At 40.7% G+C, this 19,820-nt stretch overlaps 1 protein-coding gene and 1 pseudogene across 1 annotated transcript; both read left to right on the forward strand.

Annotated features, from left to right (window-relative positions):
- Nucleotides 1-2,953: 2,953 nt before the first annotated feature.
- LOC129670832 (trace amine-associated receptor 2) lies at nucleotides 2,954-6,467 on the forward strand. Its single transcript, XM_055599480.1, has 2 exons — nucleotides 2,954-2,977; nucleotides 5,472-6,467. The coding sequence occupies exons 1-2, from the start codon at nucleotides 2,954-2,956 to the stop codon at nucleotides 6,465-6,467; spliced, it is 1,020 nt and encodes a 339-aa protein (XP_055455455.1).
- Nucleotides 6,468-12,185: 5,718 nt separating this feature from the next.
- LOC129670796 (trace amine-associated receptor 3-like) lies at nucleotides 12,186-14,690 on the forward strand (annotated as a pseudogene).
- Nucleotides 14,691-19,820: the final 5,130 nt, after the last annotated feature.

Genomic DNA, 19,820 nt, shown 5'->3' on the forward strand with positions numbered 1-19,820 from the left:
GGTGTAAGATGGCCTCACCCACGGTGGGAGGACCTTCCCTAGCAAGTGGCCCTGAGCTCTGTAAGAAAGGTAGCTGAGCATGAGGCTGGGACTGCGCCTGTCCTGGGGCCACTTTCAGTTCCTGCCAGCAGGTTCCTGCCCTGAGTTCCTAAACTGACTTACTTCAAAGACAGGCTATAATCTGGAAGTGAAAGCTAAAACAAACCCTTTACTCTCCCAAGTTGTTTTTGGCCACAGTATTTATCATGGGCATAGAAAGCAACCTAGAACAAATACTCCTTGTTCTTATATTGTGAAAAATGAGTATCTGCATTCTTCCTGTCCTGCAATTACTTTCCCATGTAATTTATGAGAAAAGCATAATGAGCAAATGATACAGCAGATTTGCCCTCAAGTGGTCCAGAAAGCATTGTTCATACTAGCAAAAGAATTGGAAATAACTCAAATGACCATTAATAATAGAAAAGATTTATTATATGGTAATGAAGTGAGGGGATTACAGATACAAAAAGCTGAACAAAGAAATAAGAAAAAATTTCAACAGGCAACAAAAATGATGTTACTTGTTTAATAAGGTGTTCTAAAAATAAATTAAACTATACACTGATTTAGCTATAGCAGTGTGCTTGGTATTTTATTCCCGTATTAAAGAATAAAGATGATTAACATGAAACTGAAGGTAGTATTTGCCAGAGGTGACGGGCATATAGATGTGTGGAAGCTAGTGTTATTCTAGGTCACAACCAGCGGTGCTCATTATGCTGTTAACAAACAAGATAGTGAGATGCACGTCTCACTAAATTCCACATTCCTGTATTTCATTAAAATGTAAACATTGATGTTAGTGATTTACCTCTAGCTTAAGGTATAAATGTAGTCCATATCTCCTTGCAGAATTTACATTCACATTTTTCTTTAGTTCCCTTCTTTTGGCTATATTCTCTGGGAACTAAATCCAACTATTTCCTAGTCTGCATGAAGTCTCAGTGTTAAAAATTGCCAGTCACTCATCCTGGGGAAAGTAGATTTACCTTCATCTTTGTGTAGATGCACAAACTTGGGCTATGAGGCGGGCAGCTCTGGTTTCCGGGGTGGAGAAGAGTAAGTGAGCTGGTGTCCATTCCACTGACCACCAGCACGGAAATGTTACTTGCAGATCTCGTCTGGGGTCTCTTGTGAGGCTGAGTGTCAGGTTCAGGAGAGCTTTGTAGGGACTAGGGGAGTATTTATATGGGGTCCAGCCAGGTATCGCTTTTGGATTGTGATATTGACTTTGCATCATTCGTCCATTTTATGCCCTGTCAAGACCTATCCACTCAACAAAGGTCTAGCGTTTTTCTAGCAGCTGAGATAGAATGACACACAACAGGGCTTTGTTTTTGGAGGATACAGGGTCCCTCAGTAAATGCTCAAAATTGCAGAGAGCACCTAATCCTATGTACACCTTGTTTTCCCCTGCATACAACCCCTGTAATAAACTTTAACATAAATTAGATGCAGCAAAAGATCAACAATAACCTATTATAAAACAGAACAATTATAACAAAATGGATATAACATATTTTGCTACATTTCATACACTACATTACAAGCACACTTTGTGATGATGTGAGGTGAGACATGCTGAGACGAAGGGAGACAGATAACATGGGCACTGCAGTTCAGCACTGGGATACCATACCATGGTCATGAGGGTTACCTGAACAAAAGCACCAGGACACTGCAGCGGTCGGTAGACTTGATAGCTGACATGCTTACTGAGGGACTAGCAGATGCTACTTCTCTTCTGTCTGTGTAACTAAGAGAGATGATGATAATGATTATGCAGATGTTGACAATAGAAATAATAATGATGATTTTTAGTGCTGGAGATTAAGTGTTGGGCCCCCTGTACACTAGCAGGGTCTCTATCACTGAGATATATCCTGGCCTCTAAGAATATACGCGTAATTCTTTACAGAGCCAAGAAAGATTTTGGCAACTCTTGAGTAGTAATGTCTTCAGCTGATCATTAAAAATTAATTCCTAATTAAAAAATCTTTTAGACTGATATTTGTTCTTATAGTGTCTTTTTTAAATATAAATTGTCTAATTATATTGTAATATGATTGAGTTGCTCTGAATTACACAATGGATGTTTTTTTGTTGTTGTTCACTTTCTTCCTTATAAAAAGCTATCAAGAAAGTCAAATCAAAATCATTTATATATTTTGTAGAAACCAAGCAAAATGAAAATGCAGAGTTCCTTGCTAAAAGCAGGAACCTGGTGCCTTGTAACGACCAGTGTTATGTTCCTCCTACGCCTGAGATGTATTTCTTCCCCAAGTTACTCCAGCAGTGGAAAACGAACGTTCGAGACCACTAATATATGTCACTCTGAGTAGATGTGCACAGGTTTAACACAGGGTCTGAGAGGGTCTGAGCACAGCTGTGGGAGTTACCTAAAAGTACGATAACTCTGTCTGACTCCTCTGGTGTTGGGAGCACTGAGCTGCATTCCTAGCCAAAGACAGGAAAACAGTACATGAGAAAACCCCTGTGAGTATAAATATGGTTCAAAACATAGACTGTGACTATTCATTCTGGTCATTTTAAAGTGACAGCGAACACCTATCTGTCTTTTCCCTTGAATCACCCGTTCCATCTATAGCTAGCTGGGATTGAGAGCCACGGATAACTCAAGGCGCTCAGTGTAACTACTGTAGCCTTTATGTTGTTGTCTTAGATTATTCATAGTGCTGTGGGTGATGAAAACTTAGGGAGCACAGATTCCTAGACGGATGCGGGGGGAGGCGAGGGTCACTTAAGCCCTCCCTGCACCACATGCAATGCCCTTGAGAGGGACTGTTAAATTATAAGGCAGCACAGTTAACATAGCTCATGGCCAAGAGTTCAGCATCAGCATTCACCGTCGGCAGAGAAGAGACAAAGGTTCTCCCACAAAGCAGCTACAATGGCATCTTTGGAAGCACAGCAGGTATGTGGAGAAGGGATGTGAAGGGAAAGTCTGTGTTTTTCTCTGAGTGTCAAGTGAAAGGACTCTGCAGAAACATAGTAACATTGTTCCGCTATGTTCTTCAGTTTTCCATCTGTTCACGTGCAGGGAGAGTATGTAGACCCTAGATTGTTGAAGAGTCAGGGCTTACTCTAAACCTGCAGTGAAAGGCACTTCAGTCTAAGCATGAAAACAAAACGACTGACTGCCTTTCCACAGTGGATAGTCTCCTGAGAAGACTATTTAGAACCTTGGAAAAAGTGGTAATCTTTCATAGGACCAACTGGTTTGTTCAGTACAGGTTCTCAAGTGTTCCTAAGTGAAGTGGAGGCAGCTCAGGAGCAGAATGTGTGCTCAACTGTAAATAAAGCACTCGGTTGAATGTGCACTTCAGAAAAGAAAGACAGGGGGAAAAAAAGGCATAGGAAATCCAAAGGGAATTTGATTGGGTTATTTAAAAATCACTTCACTTAGAAAGTAAAGAGTTCTCTGGGTGGGGTGTCTTTCTGTCTGTTATCATCATGTATCTATCTTATCTAATATCTCTATCCCTTCCCATTTTTAAAATTATTGTACTAAGGAGTATAGTAAAAACACCTATTTTTAGACACTACTATATTCTTTAGAAATTTAATTTTATTAGTACCTAAAAATAAGTGTAGTTTGAGAACTGATTATATACACTTTAGAAATGTCTGGGAAAAGGATTTTAGTGAAACTATCCCAAGGCTCGGGGATGATCATGGAAGAGGAAAAGGCAGAAAGATTTTAAGAGTCAGAGGTGACTCTTAACTGTAGTGAGTTTTCCAGGCATGACAGGGATGTTCCATGCATGAATTCAAACTTCTTGTATGCAGAAGATCAAGTCAGACAAAACCTCAGGTTGGATGGAGGGAGGCCATAAAGTCCCAGCACCAACCTCGGAAATACGGGCAAGCGATGGCTGCTGGGGAGGTAGTTTTCTTTATGGATGTGGTCCCTGAGAAACTTCCCACCCTCTGGCGGATGCCCCCCACCCATGCACACACTGGCAGCACTATGTGGACTCAGTGGGTTTTTAAAAAAAGGCACATAAACCTTAAAGAAAGAAGTGGTAGTGAGACAATGAGGGAGGAGCTGGATGTGAAGGGATGGGGGTGGATTAGATCAAAACACGTTATATGCGTGTAAGAAATTCTCAAACAAGTGGACAAAAATCTCTCTTTTGGGCTGGGCCTTGTGGTACTCACTTATAATCCCAACCCACCAGAAGTGGAAGCAGGAGGAACAAGAGTTCAAGGCCATCCTATATGATCATCAGATATGAAGTCTTATCCCCCCAAAAAAAAAAAAAAAAAAAAAACCAAACCAACTAACCACCACTACCAACTTTTGGGAATAGATTAGTTTTCCTGTAAATAGCATTTAAGGTATTAGCTGGCAGTGACCTCAATGTAATTTGGTGCCACTCCTGTCTTAAGCTTTTAAACACCCAGGTCTTAAGTATCAATGGTTCTTTCATGCACTTTAAACCACTGTGAAAGTGCATGCTGTCACACACTACATTTCTTCTGTGCAGGTGGACCTGCAGTCCCAGAGCAGGAAGGAAAAGAGGAATTAAACTGTCTTGAATACATTCCTTGGTATCAATTGCTCTCTTTCCTACATGTGCTTTAGTTGTTTCTATTAAAAATAGTCACCACAAAGCCTAATGCTTGGAGTTCCATCCCCAGGAACCACACAGTGGAAGGAGAGGACCAACTCTTGAAAGTTGTCCACTGACCCGCACCCCTTGACTTACTTACCTGTTATTCTGAATAGCTGTTCTGTGATGCTTGCCAATATTTAAGATTTGCTGAGGAGAATGGCTCTAACAGATAGTAAGGATACTTCACTAATCCTTCTTCTTAAAAAAAATTTAGTAAGAAAAAAATCGAAGCATAGAGTACATAAGAGAACATATGAATGAAACTATTTTCACACAATAACCTAGACCCCCCCCCCCAAAAAAAAATCAAGTCTGAAGATGGATTCCAGATTCATGTGAGGACGAAGTGTTTGCATTTTCAAGCAGTTGTCTGTTCTTTCTATACATACAAGGAAGCTCAGGTAGAGAGAAGTCAGTAATACATCTATTTAATTGTCTCTCCTCCTGCTTCTTTTTTTTTTCTATCTCCTATGCTTTTCATCTTTTGCCCCTGCTTCTTCTACTTCTGAATTACAGATCCTGTAATAACAAAGTAAGTGGATTAAGTGTGGGTGGTAAAACTCGAGGCACTGAAAGCTTAAAGTAAATAATTTTTAATATATGCTATTAAAATTCTGTAAATCCTAAAGTTAATGAGAAAGACATATCATGTATATTTACATATGTCAGTTAATTATCTTCTTTAAGTCTTTCATAATTTTCTTTGAATTTGTCTGTGAAAGCAGAAATAAAATGTAGAGTGTTTTCCCATTCTCTCATAAAATCCCACCTGTTCTTGCTTTTATGTAGGAAATCTTTGACTGTTCAGAATTTGGAAATGGATCGTGCCCAGAAAATGAAAGGTCTCTTGGGGTCCGAGTCGCCATGTATTCATTTATGGTAGGAGCCATATTTATCACAATCTTTGGGAATCTGGCCATGATCATTTCCATTTCCTACTTCAAGCAGCTTCAGACACCAACCAACCTCCTCATTCTCTCTATGGCTGTCACTGACTTCCTGCTGGGGTTCACCATCATGCCTTATAGCATGGTCCGGTCGGTGGAGAACTGCTGGTATTTTGGGTTTACATTTTGCAAGATCCATTATAGCTTTGACCTGATGCTCAGCATCACGTCCATCTTCCATCTATGCTTAGTGGCTGTCGATAGATTTTATGCCATCTGTCACCCTTTGCGTTACTGCACCAAAATGACAATTCCAGTTGTCAAGCGGCTGCTGCTTCTCTGCTGGTCTGTCCCTGGAGCGTTCGCCTTTGGGGTCGTCTTCTCTGAGGCTTATGCTGATGGAATTGAAGGCTATGACCTTTTGGTTGTGTGTTCCAGTTCCTGCCCAGTCACATTCAACAAGCTGTGGGGGACCACCTTGTTTGTGGCAGGTTTTTTTACTCCTAGCACTGTGATGGTGGGTATTTATGGCAAAATTTTTGCAGTATCCAAAAAGCATGCTCATGCAATTGGTAGCTTGCCAGAAAATCAAAATAATCAAATGAGGAAAGACAAAAAGGCAGCCAAAACCTTAGGAATAGTGATGGGGGTTTTCTTATTGTGTTGGTTTCCCTGTTTCTTCACCATTCTCTTAGATCCCTTTCTGAATTTCTCTACGCCTGTAATTCTGTTTGATGCCTTAACATGGTTTGGTTATTTTAATTCCACATGTAATCCCTTAATTTATGGTTTCTTCTACCCCTGGTTTCGCAGAGCACTGAAGTACATATTGTTGGGTAAAATTTTCAGCTCACATTTCCATAATACTAACCTGTTTATTCAAAAAGACACAGAATAGACTTGGTCTTTGCTAGTGCATCAAAGGCTGGCACTTCAAGGAAAGAGGACCAGCAAGAAAGGGTCAAGGACATGGCCAGGGCACAGAGGGAGGAGAATGAATGACAAAGTGAAATATATGTGGGTGTGAACATATATATATATATATATATATATATATATATATATATATATGACAATGTACAATGTGTAACAAAAACTGAATAACAAAGGCATAACAAATGAAATATATGTAAGAAAATGAGGACTCTGTATAATGAAACCCATTTATGGTAATTTAAAAATGAATAATAAAATATAATGCTGAGTACCAGAACACAGAGAAGTACAGCAATTACTTCTAATTCTTTGTTAGCACAGTGGGGTGACTATTGGTCAAAACATGTATGACAAAGTTTGAAATGATCTGAAAAGAATTAAATTAACCGTTCTTGAAATGGTCCATGGGTAAAGTGATGGGGATGACTCTCACTCTGATTTGATTGTACTACACTGTGTGCACATCCTGAATTAGTATTCTAATTCAGGAGATTGGCAAATTGCAAAAAAGAAAAAGAGAAAAAAATGAAGTTGCCTAAAATGTGTGTGTGCGTGAAGAGTGTGAGTGTTTTACATGTTGGGCTTAATTACAGTCTCCTGCAAATGCACGGAGCATGAACAACCTACTAGTTTCTACAGCACTGGAAAAAAATGGTTTCCACCTCCATCAGTAGCCACCAGCTGTCTATATCTCTTTAGTGATCATTTCTTAAGATGAAATAATCCGAAATATTCTCCTCCTCCATGTCTTATCCCCACCCCACTGCCAAATACTTTAGCAAAACTGGTACAAATCAGTGAAGAAAAAGCAAATGCTTCCTTCCCACATCAATATTGCCTCATTCAGAGTGAACACAAAAACCTTTTACAGTTAAGACAATTATTCTTGCCTTTAATATTGGCCAATATTTAGTTTAACTTCGCTTGTCTGTGCATTTTATGTCCATGTTAGTATATGGCAATTTTGGTGCCTTCTTTTTCTAGAATGAAATCCAAATAATCAAGAAGTCAGATTTGAAATTATTTGAAAAAAAAAAAAAAGAAATTGAAATTTCCCAGGACACAGAAATACACAGGATATTTTAATATCCTCAAGGGAAGAAAGTTTAAAGGTGATTCCACCAGGGATCTGCAGCTAGAACTTCTCTCTGCATCCTGCGTCTGTCTTCCTCAGTGCAGCCCTCTTGAGAGCAGAGACAAATCTACAAATGCAGTGGGTTGATTCTCTGCACTGAACTTTCCAGAACTTCTTGCATCACGCCCACCAAGCTACCTGAAGAAACTCAGTGAGGAGAAACTAGCATTCTAAGAACCAAAAGGTACTGGATCATGAAAAGAATTGGAAACATAATGACCATTTTTCATTGGGGATTAGGATGTGTTACATGTGTGTTATAACAAAAAAGGAAGAGTTATGTTTCCCTAACTAGAAAAATAATTATTACAGTGTTCCAGAGAAAGGCTTTTAAACATTTTCATCAAAAGTTTGTTTGGCAGGATTTATAAGTTAATTATGTGGCATATAAGATGTTTTTACTAAGTACAAATTTATATGAGGCATGATCTAATAATTGTAAGGTACTTCAGTAATGCTAAGATACATTTTCTCTTTTACTCTTTTATTATGTAAATCCATTCCAAATGCGGTATGTTATTTTAGCAATCTCCCTCGCAAGCAGCATTTACCTAATATTTTCTGTTGTCCTTTGTTGTCTGAACTGCTCCCTCATCCCAAGCATGCAGAATGCTCACGCCGATGCCAGGTCTCTTTGATCTAAGAGAGTTCTTGCCCGGTTGTTACAGATAGCATGAAAACATTGTGAAGATGTGTCTTTGGGGATGGCCTGAGTTTTCACTGCCAGCCCATTTCCAGGAAATGTAAACAGGGCTGGCCTATACATTAACTTAGGGTGGGCTGAGACATACACACTTTTGCTGCCCAGATAAAGCAGCAATACATTGCAGACAGAAAGGGATGAAGGAGGTCACTGGACAAGGGGCTGGGAACCCTGGAGTTTAATACTGGTCCCACTATGTAGTTGCACAGTTGGACTTGGCCACTTCAAGTTCTGAGGCATTTCATAGACACGGAACATCTGTGACCATGCAATGAAACAAGCCTGTGTCTGGCACATTGGGTGTGATGGCTTATGTCTATAATCCCAGTGTCTGGGAGGCTGAGGAAGAAGGGTTGCTATGGGGTCTGGTCCAGCCCTGGTTACAGACAGAGGCCCTGTCTCAAAAAGCAAAATAGAACAATATAAAAGAAAAACAATTTGAGACAAGTAATTTTCAAATTTTCAGATATCCAAAATTGTTACTGTTATCTGAGTTTTGCTTGTATCTGGGGATGGGGGAAGGCAGGAGGAAAGGGCTTATTTATTATTTTCTAAACAGTGCTTTCCAGCTTTCCTATGTTCTTAATAATTCCAAGAAAGATTAGAGAATGCCATGAGGCAGAGTGCTTCACTAACCAGGTTTCCAAAATGTGTTGGAGCTAACGTCTTACTATTTAACTTAAGTGGCTCTTGAGCTATCGGTGGCTCTGTGTTGAGTCATCAGGGTTAGCAGATGAATGGACTATCATACTTCTCAAGAAATGTACGTGAAGACAGGCATAGTGCTAGAAGGAAAAGGATATTAAATTAGACTATTAAATTAGATATTAAATATTGAATTAGACTCACCACCCGCTAATTTCTTTGGTTACATCAATAATCTTATAAGATTAATTCCAACTGGGAGATTAAAACAAACAGAAAACTTCCAACCCATGCATGCCTTTAATTCCACAGCTTGAGAGGCAGAGGTAGGAAGACCTCTGAGTTCAAGGCCAAGCTGGTCTACGTAGAAAGGTTCAGGAGAGTCAGGGCTACACAGAGAAACCTGCCTTGAAAACGGTTAAATAAATACATAGACTTCTGGAAGATAATACTGTTTGTGCTGAGTCCTAAACATTGCAGCAGAATGGCCTGGTTGCTGGACAGAAGAGAGCTGCTCAGGCATGAAGCAGATGTTTTCAGGACAGCATGGAGACCACCATTAAAGGTGCAGTGTGGGGATTGGAGGGAGGAGAGCCTACACCAGAGATTTCATGGAAATGGACGTTGAATATACACTTGACAGACCCACAGGGCCATCGACTGACCTGCCTGCCAGTCAGGATGTGTTTCCCACACCCTCCCCCTCATCCACCTAAGAAGGCAAATGCTGACCTTCAGAAGGACGCCATTCAATAGACTCCTTGCTCCCCGTCTCTTACGCGTTGTAGTTAGTTTTAGTAGAACTGAAAATGCTTAGCCTGCTCTTATCTGCTTTTCAAAAGAGAGCACTAAAAAATCTTGTCCTTATCCATTGTCAGTGTACAAGAATTATTTAAGAACTGAGAGTTGCCACTGCCTTTTATTTTTGTTATCAGTGTAAACCGCCACACATAGTTACAACGTAAATTTGTAGGATAAATGTTTCCCTTTTCTCCACCTTGGTTTCCAGGGTGACACTTGAATTAGTCTTCCCTACATGGGCTCTGCAATGATTTCCAAGTAACCTTTCCTACTGCAGCCTTAAATATTCACAACAGAGAACTAGCCAGAAAATATCTAGTCACAAATCCTAGCACGTCCTTATCTTTTCTAGTACATTTCATGTCATTTATACTTGTAACAAATTCCTAGTCTATTTTATGAAATTACTCATGAAGTTATAATGTCACTACGTTTTTTTTTTTATTAATTTATTCATTTTACATTCTGATAATATCTCCCTCCTCCCTTACCAACTGACCCCAGACCATGAAGTCTCTTTAGGCTGCATATTTTTCCTCTGTGGCCTGTTAAGGCAGCCTTGTCTGAGAGAACTGATTGAAGAACAGGCAACAGAATTCATGTCAGAGATAGTCCCTGCTCCCCTTGTAACAGAGTTCATGTCAGAGACAGTCCCTGCTCCACTTACTAGGGTCCCACTTGGACACTGAGCTGCCAATCAGATACATCTGAGCAGGGGCCCTGAGTCCTCTCCATGCAAGGTCCTTTGGTGGTGAATCAGTCTCTTCAGATCCCTATGGGCTCAGATTTGTTGGCTCTGTCAGTCTTCTTGTAAGGCTCCTGTCCTCTCTGGGTCCTTCTCTTGGTAGGAAGTGAATCCTTATCTGACACCTGTTGTTTTATCACAGCATGGTTATCAGAAATCAATAAGAATCTGCTTTTTAGACAAAATTGTCTTTTAGACTGAGAATGATTTGGAGTCTTTAAAAACATAATTTACATCCAAGAATTTGTGCTTAAATATTCTTTCTTACTTGTCTGTATATTTGTTTCTGAAGCAGAGTCTCAGTTACCCTTTGGAACTCACCTTGTGGCTCAGACAGGCCTAAGAGTCTGGCAGTCTTCTTGTCTTAGTCTCCTGGGTGTGGGAGTAAGCCACCACATTATGCTTTGAGGTGATTTTTTTTTTTTAGTGGATTATGTATAAGTCAATATTATTTTCTGAGCGGTGGAACTAGAAATAAACAGAATCGAAATCAGAGTAAGTTCAAGGTTAAAAGAATGGTGGTGGCTGTGTTAGTAGCATGTACAAATATTTATATATCGTGATAGAATTTTGGATCACGGTTTTTATTTCAAGCACAGCTTATGTTATTTTCGCCTTTAAGACAAAGGAAATTGGAGAACGAGGCTAACGTCAGTGTGAAGTCACTGTGTCTTCTACAATAATGAAGATGTGCTGTAAGTTTTCAATAGCTTTCAATCATGTAATAACATCATAACTTTTGGCAAATGTATGTATCTACAGACATGTCAGCTTTTTCAGCTCCAAACCAAAACTAGGGAAATAAAATACTCCAGTGATAAACTATTAGAAATGATTACTCATGAACAGTTTTCTTTAGCACCATGCTATTTCTGGTGCCTAAAATAGCTCTAGAATTTTTGCACATGAAGAATTCAAATTATGGAGCAAACACATAGGGAAAGACTTTGTAGTTTGACTTAAGACTTTTCTTAGTAAGTATTTTGATGATGAGAGGTATATAAGTTTATTGTCATTCAATAATTTCTGGGGACAAGGCTGCTCATGCTAAATATCAATAAAAATTATTGGAAATCTTCTGGGAAGAGAAACACATGATGAGTCAAGGGGGGATGGATGGGCAAGAATGAAAAAGCTCAACACCGGAAGGAATAAACAGTTGAAATTGTACAGTTTTTTCCATGCAGCAACTAACTCAGAAAATAAACAGAGCAGGTATAATTTTGAAAATTTTAGTGTTTTTTTTTTTTTTTTTCTTAATGTATGAGTGCTCTATCTGCATATATGTCTGCATGCCAGAAGAGGGCATCAGATTCTTTCCTAGACAGTTGTGAGCCACTTCGTGGTTGCTGGGGATTGAACTCAGTACCTTTGGAAGTGCAGCCAGTGGTTAGCGCTCCTAACCACTGAGCCATCTCGCCAGCTCCTAGTTTTGAATTTTTGAATGGGTGAGACTCAGTGTGAACTTAAGGCAGATGACTTAGAACTTCACTGTCCTCCTGGCAGGGCGAAGTTCACTGTGAACACACGACTTTCTCCTGAAAAGGAATTCGAATGCTAGAACCCCATGGATCTCACACACATGCCCGAAGACTTATCCAGCTGTCCTGAATTTGGGAATAAATCCTGTCCTCCCACCATTCGCTCTTTGCAGATCCGCCTGATAATGTACCTGGTTATGACAGGAGCCATGGTTATCACCATCTTTGGGAACTTAGTGATAATGATCTCCATATCGGGTTTCCAACAGCTCCATTCTCCCACCAACTTCCTGATCCTCTCCACTGCAACCACGGACTTCCTGCTGGGTTTCGTCATCATGCCTTACAGCATGGTGAGGTCCGTGGATAGCCGCTGGTATTTCGGGGACAGCTTTTGCAAATTCCACGCGAGCTTCGACGTGACGCTGAGCCTGGCCTCCACATTCCACCTCTGCCCCATCGCCGTCGACCGCTTTTACGCGGTGTGCGACCCTTTGCCCTACTCCACCACCACTACGGTGCCCACGATCGATCGAGAGACTGCTGGCTTTCTGCTGGGCGGCGCCTGCTCTGTTTTCTTTTGGTTTAGTTCTCTCCGAGGCCAACGTCTCTGGTCTGCGGAGCTACGGGGTCCTCGTGGCTTGCTTCCACTTCTGTGCGCTAACGCTCAACAAGTTTTGGGGGACCGTACTGTCCACTGCCTGCTTCTTCACGCCAGGCTCCGTCACGGTTGGGATTTATGGTAAAAGTTTTCTTGTCTCCAGACGGCAAGCTCGAGCCCTCGGCGACATGCCTGAGAACAGGAAAGGAGACGCGAGGAAAAAGCTGTCTAAAAGGACAGGAAAGCGGCCGAGACCCTGGGCATCGTCATGGGGGTGTTCCTAGCGCGCTGGTTGCCGTGCTTCCTCGCTGTTTTGATTGACCCGTATTTAGACTACTCCGCGCCCATCGCAGTGTTTGATCTCTTGGTATGGCTCGGGTACTTCAACTCTACTTGCAACCCCCTCGTCCACGGCCTTTTCTACCCGTGGTTTCGCAAAGCCCTTGAGCGCATAGTGTCAGGAAAAATATTTCGCTCCAATTCAGAAAATGCAAATCTCTTTCCGGAAGCACACTAAGGGGGGGGGGGACAACACTATAAATATGAATCTAATACAGGAAGTTTTCGGACCCTTACAAATGCATGGTAATGGCCCCCACTGGCTTCTATGTTCAAATGCTTGGTCCCCGGTTGGTGGAGCCATTTTGGAAGGGTTAAGGCCTTCTTGGGGGAGGAGTGTCACGGGGTGGGTTTTGAGGTTAGGGCTCTCTTTGCCTGTATCTTGTGCGGCAAGATGTGAGTTCTCCGATACCTGCCCCAGTGGCGTGTGTTCGGGCCTCCTGCCATGTTCCGGTTATGCTGCTCGTGGACTCACCCTGTGAACGCCTAAGCCCCCAATAAACCGTTTCTTCTAGGGCTGCCTTGGTCGCAGTGTCCTAGTCACAGCAGTAGAAAAGCGACTAAGGGAGCAGGTGGCTGCTAATGCTGGTGTATCCGTGACAGTTCAGCAACTGCTGTTCTGTGAGCTGCCAAGAGATCCCTCCAACAGCTTTAACCGGTGACTCAGCACATCCACTGATCAATTCTGCGTCCAGCCTGCAGGTACCTCTGACTGCTAAACAACACCAACCCCAAGCTGTGCAAAAGGAACATGAAGTGTAACGTGGAATAAACGTATACCCGTGAGTCAAAGACCGGCTTCTGCATAAAGAATTTAAAGTGCTAACGGCTTTGGATCCTGTATAATTGTGTTTGAGGAACTCAAAGAAAGAGACACACCATCCTGCTTTATATGACACAATTCTTCTAAATACCTTCTTTCCTATGCTATGTGTCTGTGTCTTCCCTGACCTTCTCTACCCACTCTAGACAGATTAAGTTAAAGCATTGTTTTCCATCTTTGTTATGCTGTGGCCTTTTGATACAGCTTCTCATGTTGTGACCTCTAAACATAAAATTATTTTGTTGCCACTTCATAACTGTAATTTTGCTACTGTTATGTATTGGAATGTAAATATCTGATACACAGAATATATGATATGTGAACCCCTGTGAGAGGGGAGTTTGATCCTGAAAGGGGCTACGACCCACAGGTTGAGAACCACGGTAGTAACGAGTCCTCCTGGCCCAGGTTTCCATAGTATTTTACCGGTGGGATCAGCAAGTAGAAAAAGGATGAAATGAGTCCAGCTTTCCACATAGGTATCTTTTTGCAAACCTGCTGAAGGCCGGGTTGCGGTTTTCAGAAAAGGCCATCTGTTGTTCACACAGCCATCTGTGGAAATTCCTTAATTGTACCCTTCCTCTGACATTCTTGGCTTGCAAGAGTGCCAAACTGGTATTGGTCTCGGGTACCGGGCTGTCTCTTTCTGTCCCAGGAAACCAGCATCTATATCTGGCTTTGTAAATAGTTCCTTTGTTAAATGTTTCTTAATCTGTACGGTGGTGGGCACTATCTGTTTCCTGTTGAACATCTCATGAACTGGAGCTTTGTTCCAAGGGAAAGTTTTGAAAGTCCTCCCACAGGTGTCCAGCCCTGTGCAAGCCAGACCTGGCCTCTCCCTGTGTTCTCATCCTCTGAAGCAATCACTCACTTCCCTGCAAGTCTGTCCCATCTGTGAACACCTCATCCTCTTTTCTATTGGCCATAACCGTCTTCGTTTTGAAGATCAGTTTACAGATTTAATTTTCAAGTTGTGCAAATAAAGATTCTTCAAGGTAATATTGGCCTTTAAAGTCAAGACTTCCTTTATAAAACAATATTAGAAAATGTAGCTTTACCTTAAGAATGTATTTTATACAACATCTTTACTACCTGGGAGTCGTCAACAAACATGACTATAAGGGGTTTTTTTTTTTTTTTTTTTTTTTTGGATAGGACTCATAACTATAAACTTCTAAATTAAACTAAGTCTGTTTTAAATGAATAAAGATATTAAAATGGAAAATTTTCAAAAAATGTCTAATTTTTTAAAAATCTAATACACCTACATCAAAAGTTCAAAAATGCCTGCAGTCTGTACACCAAAAAAAAAAAAAAAATGCATTTGCCTGTCATCTTTGTGTGCTGGTTCTTCCACCATCTTCCTGAGAGGTAGACACATCTTACAGATACATAATAAACAGGAATAAGCCATCATGAATGGAAATATTGCTACCATACTTAAAAATGGCTAAATATTATTTATTTGTTCTTCTTCTTGGTTCTTTCACATAGTATCATTTCTCAGAGGCTTATTATATATCAGTAAACAAATCTGCATGATTTTTATTTTTTCTTTATTATTATTATTTATTACAATTGATTCACTTTGTATCCTGGCTGTAGCCCTCTCCCTCATCTCTTCTTGGTCCCACTCTCCTTCCTGCTTCACCCCTATGTCCCTCCCCTCGTCCACTGATAGAGGGACAGGAGCTCCACAAATCTTCATGTTTTAAGACTGTATAATGTTTTCTTTTTTGAAAGTCTCATATTCTATCTAACTGATTGTGGATTCTGATCTTTTGTTGCAGTACCCTCATATATCTCCTCAAGGCATCTATCAGTCTGAGCTTTGGTAGTTTGATTTTTCTTTCTTGTTTTCTTTTTAGATTTATTTATTATGCATACAGTGTTCTGCCTGCATGTAGGCCTTCCCAACAGAAGAGAGCACCAGGTCTCATTATAGATGGTTGTGAGGCCCCATGGGGTTGTTGGGAATTGAACTCAGGACCTCTTTGGATGAGCAGCCAATGCTCTTAACCTCTGAGCTATCTCTCCAGCCCTGGTAGTTTGATTTTTGAAACTTACTTTACTCTAATTCACCAATGATACTGCATTGCTCTACTTTCTGCTTTGTAATAAGATGGACTTGATCCATTTAACATCTGCATGTAATTTATATCTGTTTGTTAGCTGTGAGAAAAATCTTACTAAAATTTCCAATATTCAGTTTCTGGATGCCTGGTGATATGGTATCTAAGCCTTTTGGCTTGTTTTCTGAAACTATAGTTTCACCTCATTTTTTTTTCTTTTAATTTTATTACACATCTTTATCTCTTATTTCTTCCATTCTAATTACTTTTTATTTATACTTCACCATTCATTACGTTTTCCTAATTTTGGAGGGAAGCTCAATAGCTGAGAACAGTTTATTGCTACATAAGTGCAAAGGAAAGTCAGTATCTTTTTAAATATCAAACAGTTATATATTGACTCTGCATTATCAAAAATGTTTAGGTCAGATGTGTTTTGAAATTTTTAAATTTTAGAGTACTTACATGTACATAATAAGACATTCTGAAAGTGAGCTAGCTATAAATCTGACTATGGCATTTAATTCTTTAATATATATATTATATTATAGGTAATTTTGGAGAATCTTTTCAGTAAGCCTACATTTTTAAAATTACTTTTTTTCTCTTTCCTTCTTTCTTTTTTCCTTCTCTTTCTCTCTCTCTAGGTGTGTGTGTAGGTGTGTGTGTGTGTGGAGGTGGGTGGGTGGGGGCTGCGCAGGCCATGCACATAGAGGAAGTCACTGGACAGCTCACGGTTGCTTCTCCTTCCACTGTGGAGAAGTCAGGAACTGAGTCCAGGTTGTCAGGCTTCCCCAGTGGGCTCTCTCAATGACCCGGGATACCCACATCCTTCCTATGAACGTATTCCTGATGTTAGGCAGGAACATTTTTCTACTTTTGAAGTGTTCTGGATTTCGCACTGTTTGGTATCTGGATTGTTTGATTAGAGAATCCTAACTTCTAATCACCTTTCCTTTTGCAGACTAACTTGTTTTTATTCCTACTTCTATAAGTAAAAAAGACTCCAAAAGTCTTTTTTACCCTACAAAAAGCTTCAGCCCAGCAGACATTTTGTTTACTTAAAGGGAAGCCTTTGAGTTCTTACTTGCACCAGCAATTAAAGTCATTAATAGGTGGAGGAGGGGGAGTGCCAGAGAAAGAGAGAGGGAGGAGAAAGGTGGAGAGAGACAGAGATAGTGACAGTGACAGTGACAGAGAGAGCATTTAAGTCATTGTTAGATTGTAAACAGCTCTTCTGATAACATAATTTATACAAAGTAACAATCACAACAACTATTGAATAACAAGAAATCACCTCCATAGCCAGTTCTTTCCATGCTCCCAAGGAACCAGAACTAAGCCAGCCAGCAGGCTCTTTCTGAACTCTGAACCCAGGGGCCTGTTTTATGCTCCTAGGTTCTGTACCCCACCAGTGCCCTAGCTTTCCAGCCCCAGGAGGGAGACATTTCCTGTTGTATTGTTAATGTTGTTTTGCCTTTTAGATCCTCTAATGGGCCCTAAAATACTTTGTGAGCTTAACATCTCTGAAAATATTACTTTTCCTTTCTCTTTTCATGACTGCACATTATGAAAATTTTCCAAATTAACAAAATGAGGGATGAGAGATGGCTCAGTTGCCATACAAGCCTGAAAATCTGAGTTTGCATTCCCAGAACATGAGTAAAAGCCACGTGGGGTTGCGCAGAAATCTTGCATGAAAAGGGAGACAGAGATAGGAAAATCTCCCTGGGCTCAAGGGTCAGCCAATCCAAGGAGACCTGTCTTGAACCAGTTGGAAGGTGAGTGTCCTCCCCTAAAATTATCCTCTGACCTTCACACAGGACACACTGGCACAAGCCTGCACCTACACATGCTCACACACACACACACACACATCTCTCTCTCTCCTTCTCTTACAATCATATAACATTGTATGTGTTCTCACATAAATTTATAAAAATAAGCCTTGTCATCTCAAGGGAGCATTAAATCAAACCTCATCATCTCCAGCGATATTATCCTTATTTACAAAAGAGTTTGATTTCATTAAAGAATGCCTCAGAGGAGGCAATGAAGTTAGTTTTCACTAACTTAACTTAGATATTTAAAAAATTGATTCTATTTTTGTAGAATAAAACAAAATTCTACAATTTTGTAGAATTTAGGCTGAATTTTATTTATTTATTTATTTTTGGTGTTAGTGAATGATAGAAATGATCTGATATGGTGTATCTGTAAGGTTATGGGACAAAATTAAATAAAGATGATTAGGCATATGACAGATCTTATATATAAAAGAGGTTTATTAGGTGGATATGGAGAGAGAGAGAGAAGGGAGAGCAGGGAGAGCAGGACATGATGGGGGAAAGAAAGAGAGAGGGAGGAAAGAGAGAGAAAGGAAAAGAAAGAGAAGGGGAAAGAGAGAGGGGGAGCCCCAATAGAGAAAGAACCAAGAGAGAGAGACCACAGTTGTCCCTTTAACTGGCAAGGTAATCACACCTTCCAGGTGTGGCCACCTGGCCAGCAACACATGATGACATCATAAGTTGCTAGGCAACCCAGAAGCAGGTTTTGTTAAAAATCCTAACAGTATCAAACTCTAATGGAGTCATGTTCCCTGCATTCATGAAGCTATTTGCATTATGGTGGGCTTGTCCTCCTGGGAACAGGTTGGGAACCAAATTCAGGGCTTCCTGTGTGCAAGGCATGTCTCTACCATGAGACATGAGCCTACAGCCTTCTCTTCCTCCTCCTCCTCCTCATCAAGCCTGTTTTTTTTCCAAAGGACCTTAGTTTTGCTATATTTCCTGGCTGTCTGGCAACTTGTTGTAATCCTCCGGCCTCTACCACCTGAATGTTGCAATTATAGTTTTATTTGAAACACCCAGCTAGACAATGTTTACAAAATAAATTTCTTGGTGAAGAGTTGAACCTGTGCTGGATTTTCTGCTGCTGCCGAACTAAAGGCCCACCCACTCTACCTTCACATAGAACCATAATAGAGAATAAAATGAAATAATAAAATTATTTAAGTTAAACAAATAAAACATAATTTTATTTAAAATAAAGCAATAAATTAAAATAAATCTTTAAAAGAAGAAATAATCTGGCTTCCAGGCATCTGGTGAGACATAAGGTGAGCATTGGATGGATTACATTTTCTTCTCCTATATCCTCCCATCTTTCTCTGCTTCTTCTTTCCCCACTTCACATGTTCCCATTTTTCCCCACCTTTGACCTCTTTTAGGACTGAGCTGAGCTGTCTCTGAGGCCACAACCTCAGGATCACAAAGCTAGTTCACTCTCTGGAGCCCATTCTCTGGTGGCTTCCTGTACTCTCAACTGGTACCCAGTGAAGATGGTGCAAACTGCAGGATACAGAAAATGCAGCCTCAAGAGGCACATTTAATGCTCAAATACAGAGGATGGAGCAGCCTGCCAGGGACCTCCCTCAGGACCAGGAGCCTGTGTCCTATGAGCCTGCTACAGAGGGGGAAAGGAGAGAGGAGTACAGAACTGAGGGAAGACTCATGCTCACTTGCCTGGTGAGAGACTGGAACAGGAGCTGCTCTTGGTTCAGGAACATTTGCTCTAAGTTACCTACCAGGAAACTAAACCCGGTAAAATAATGGAGATTGCACCATGAGAGGGAAAAAACTCAGATTGGTTTTGTTATTATTGGTCTAGCAAGGAGACACACACTGAGAATGCTGGGAAAGTGCAAAAAACCCCACTATTATCCTAAAGAGGCAGGGAGAGGGACCCCACAGCAGATTTGGTGCCCTGCCTGCTCCTTTACCTAGGGAGCTGCAGAATGAGTGAGATGTGCTGAGGTAAGGAGACATTTTTTGCAGATAGTCCCCAAAGAGGGATGTTTGAGATATCTAAGAGTTAATATACAATATGTGTCTGGTAAAGCTGATTCGATGTGTCTTTTAGATTTTTCCATGTATTTATATCATCGAGTTCTGGAATACCACCTGTCAAA

Source organism: Psammomys obesus, unplaced genomic scaffold, assembly GCF_907164565.1.
Source record: "Psammomys obesus unplaced genomic scaffold, mPsaObe1.curated_primary_1811, whole genome shotgun sequence".
Classification (NCBI taxonomy): Eukaryota; Metazoa; Chordata; class Mammalia; order Rodentia; family Muridae; genus Psammomys; species Psammomys obesus.

Excerpts from the sequence above, each read along its gene's own strand:
- LOC129670832 (XM_055599480.1), top strand. The coding sequence starts at position 2,954 with ATGGCATCTTTGGAAGCACAGCAG. Across the intron at positions 2,978-5,471 it reads CATCTTTGGAAGCACAGCAG|GAAATCTTTGACTGTTCAGA; the intron begins GTATGTGGAGAA and ends GCTTTTATGTAG.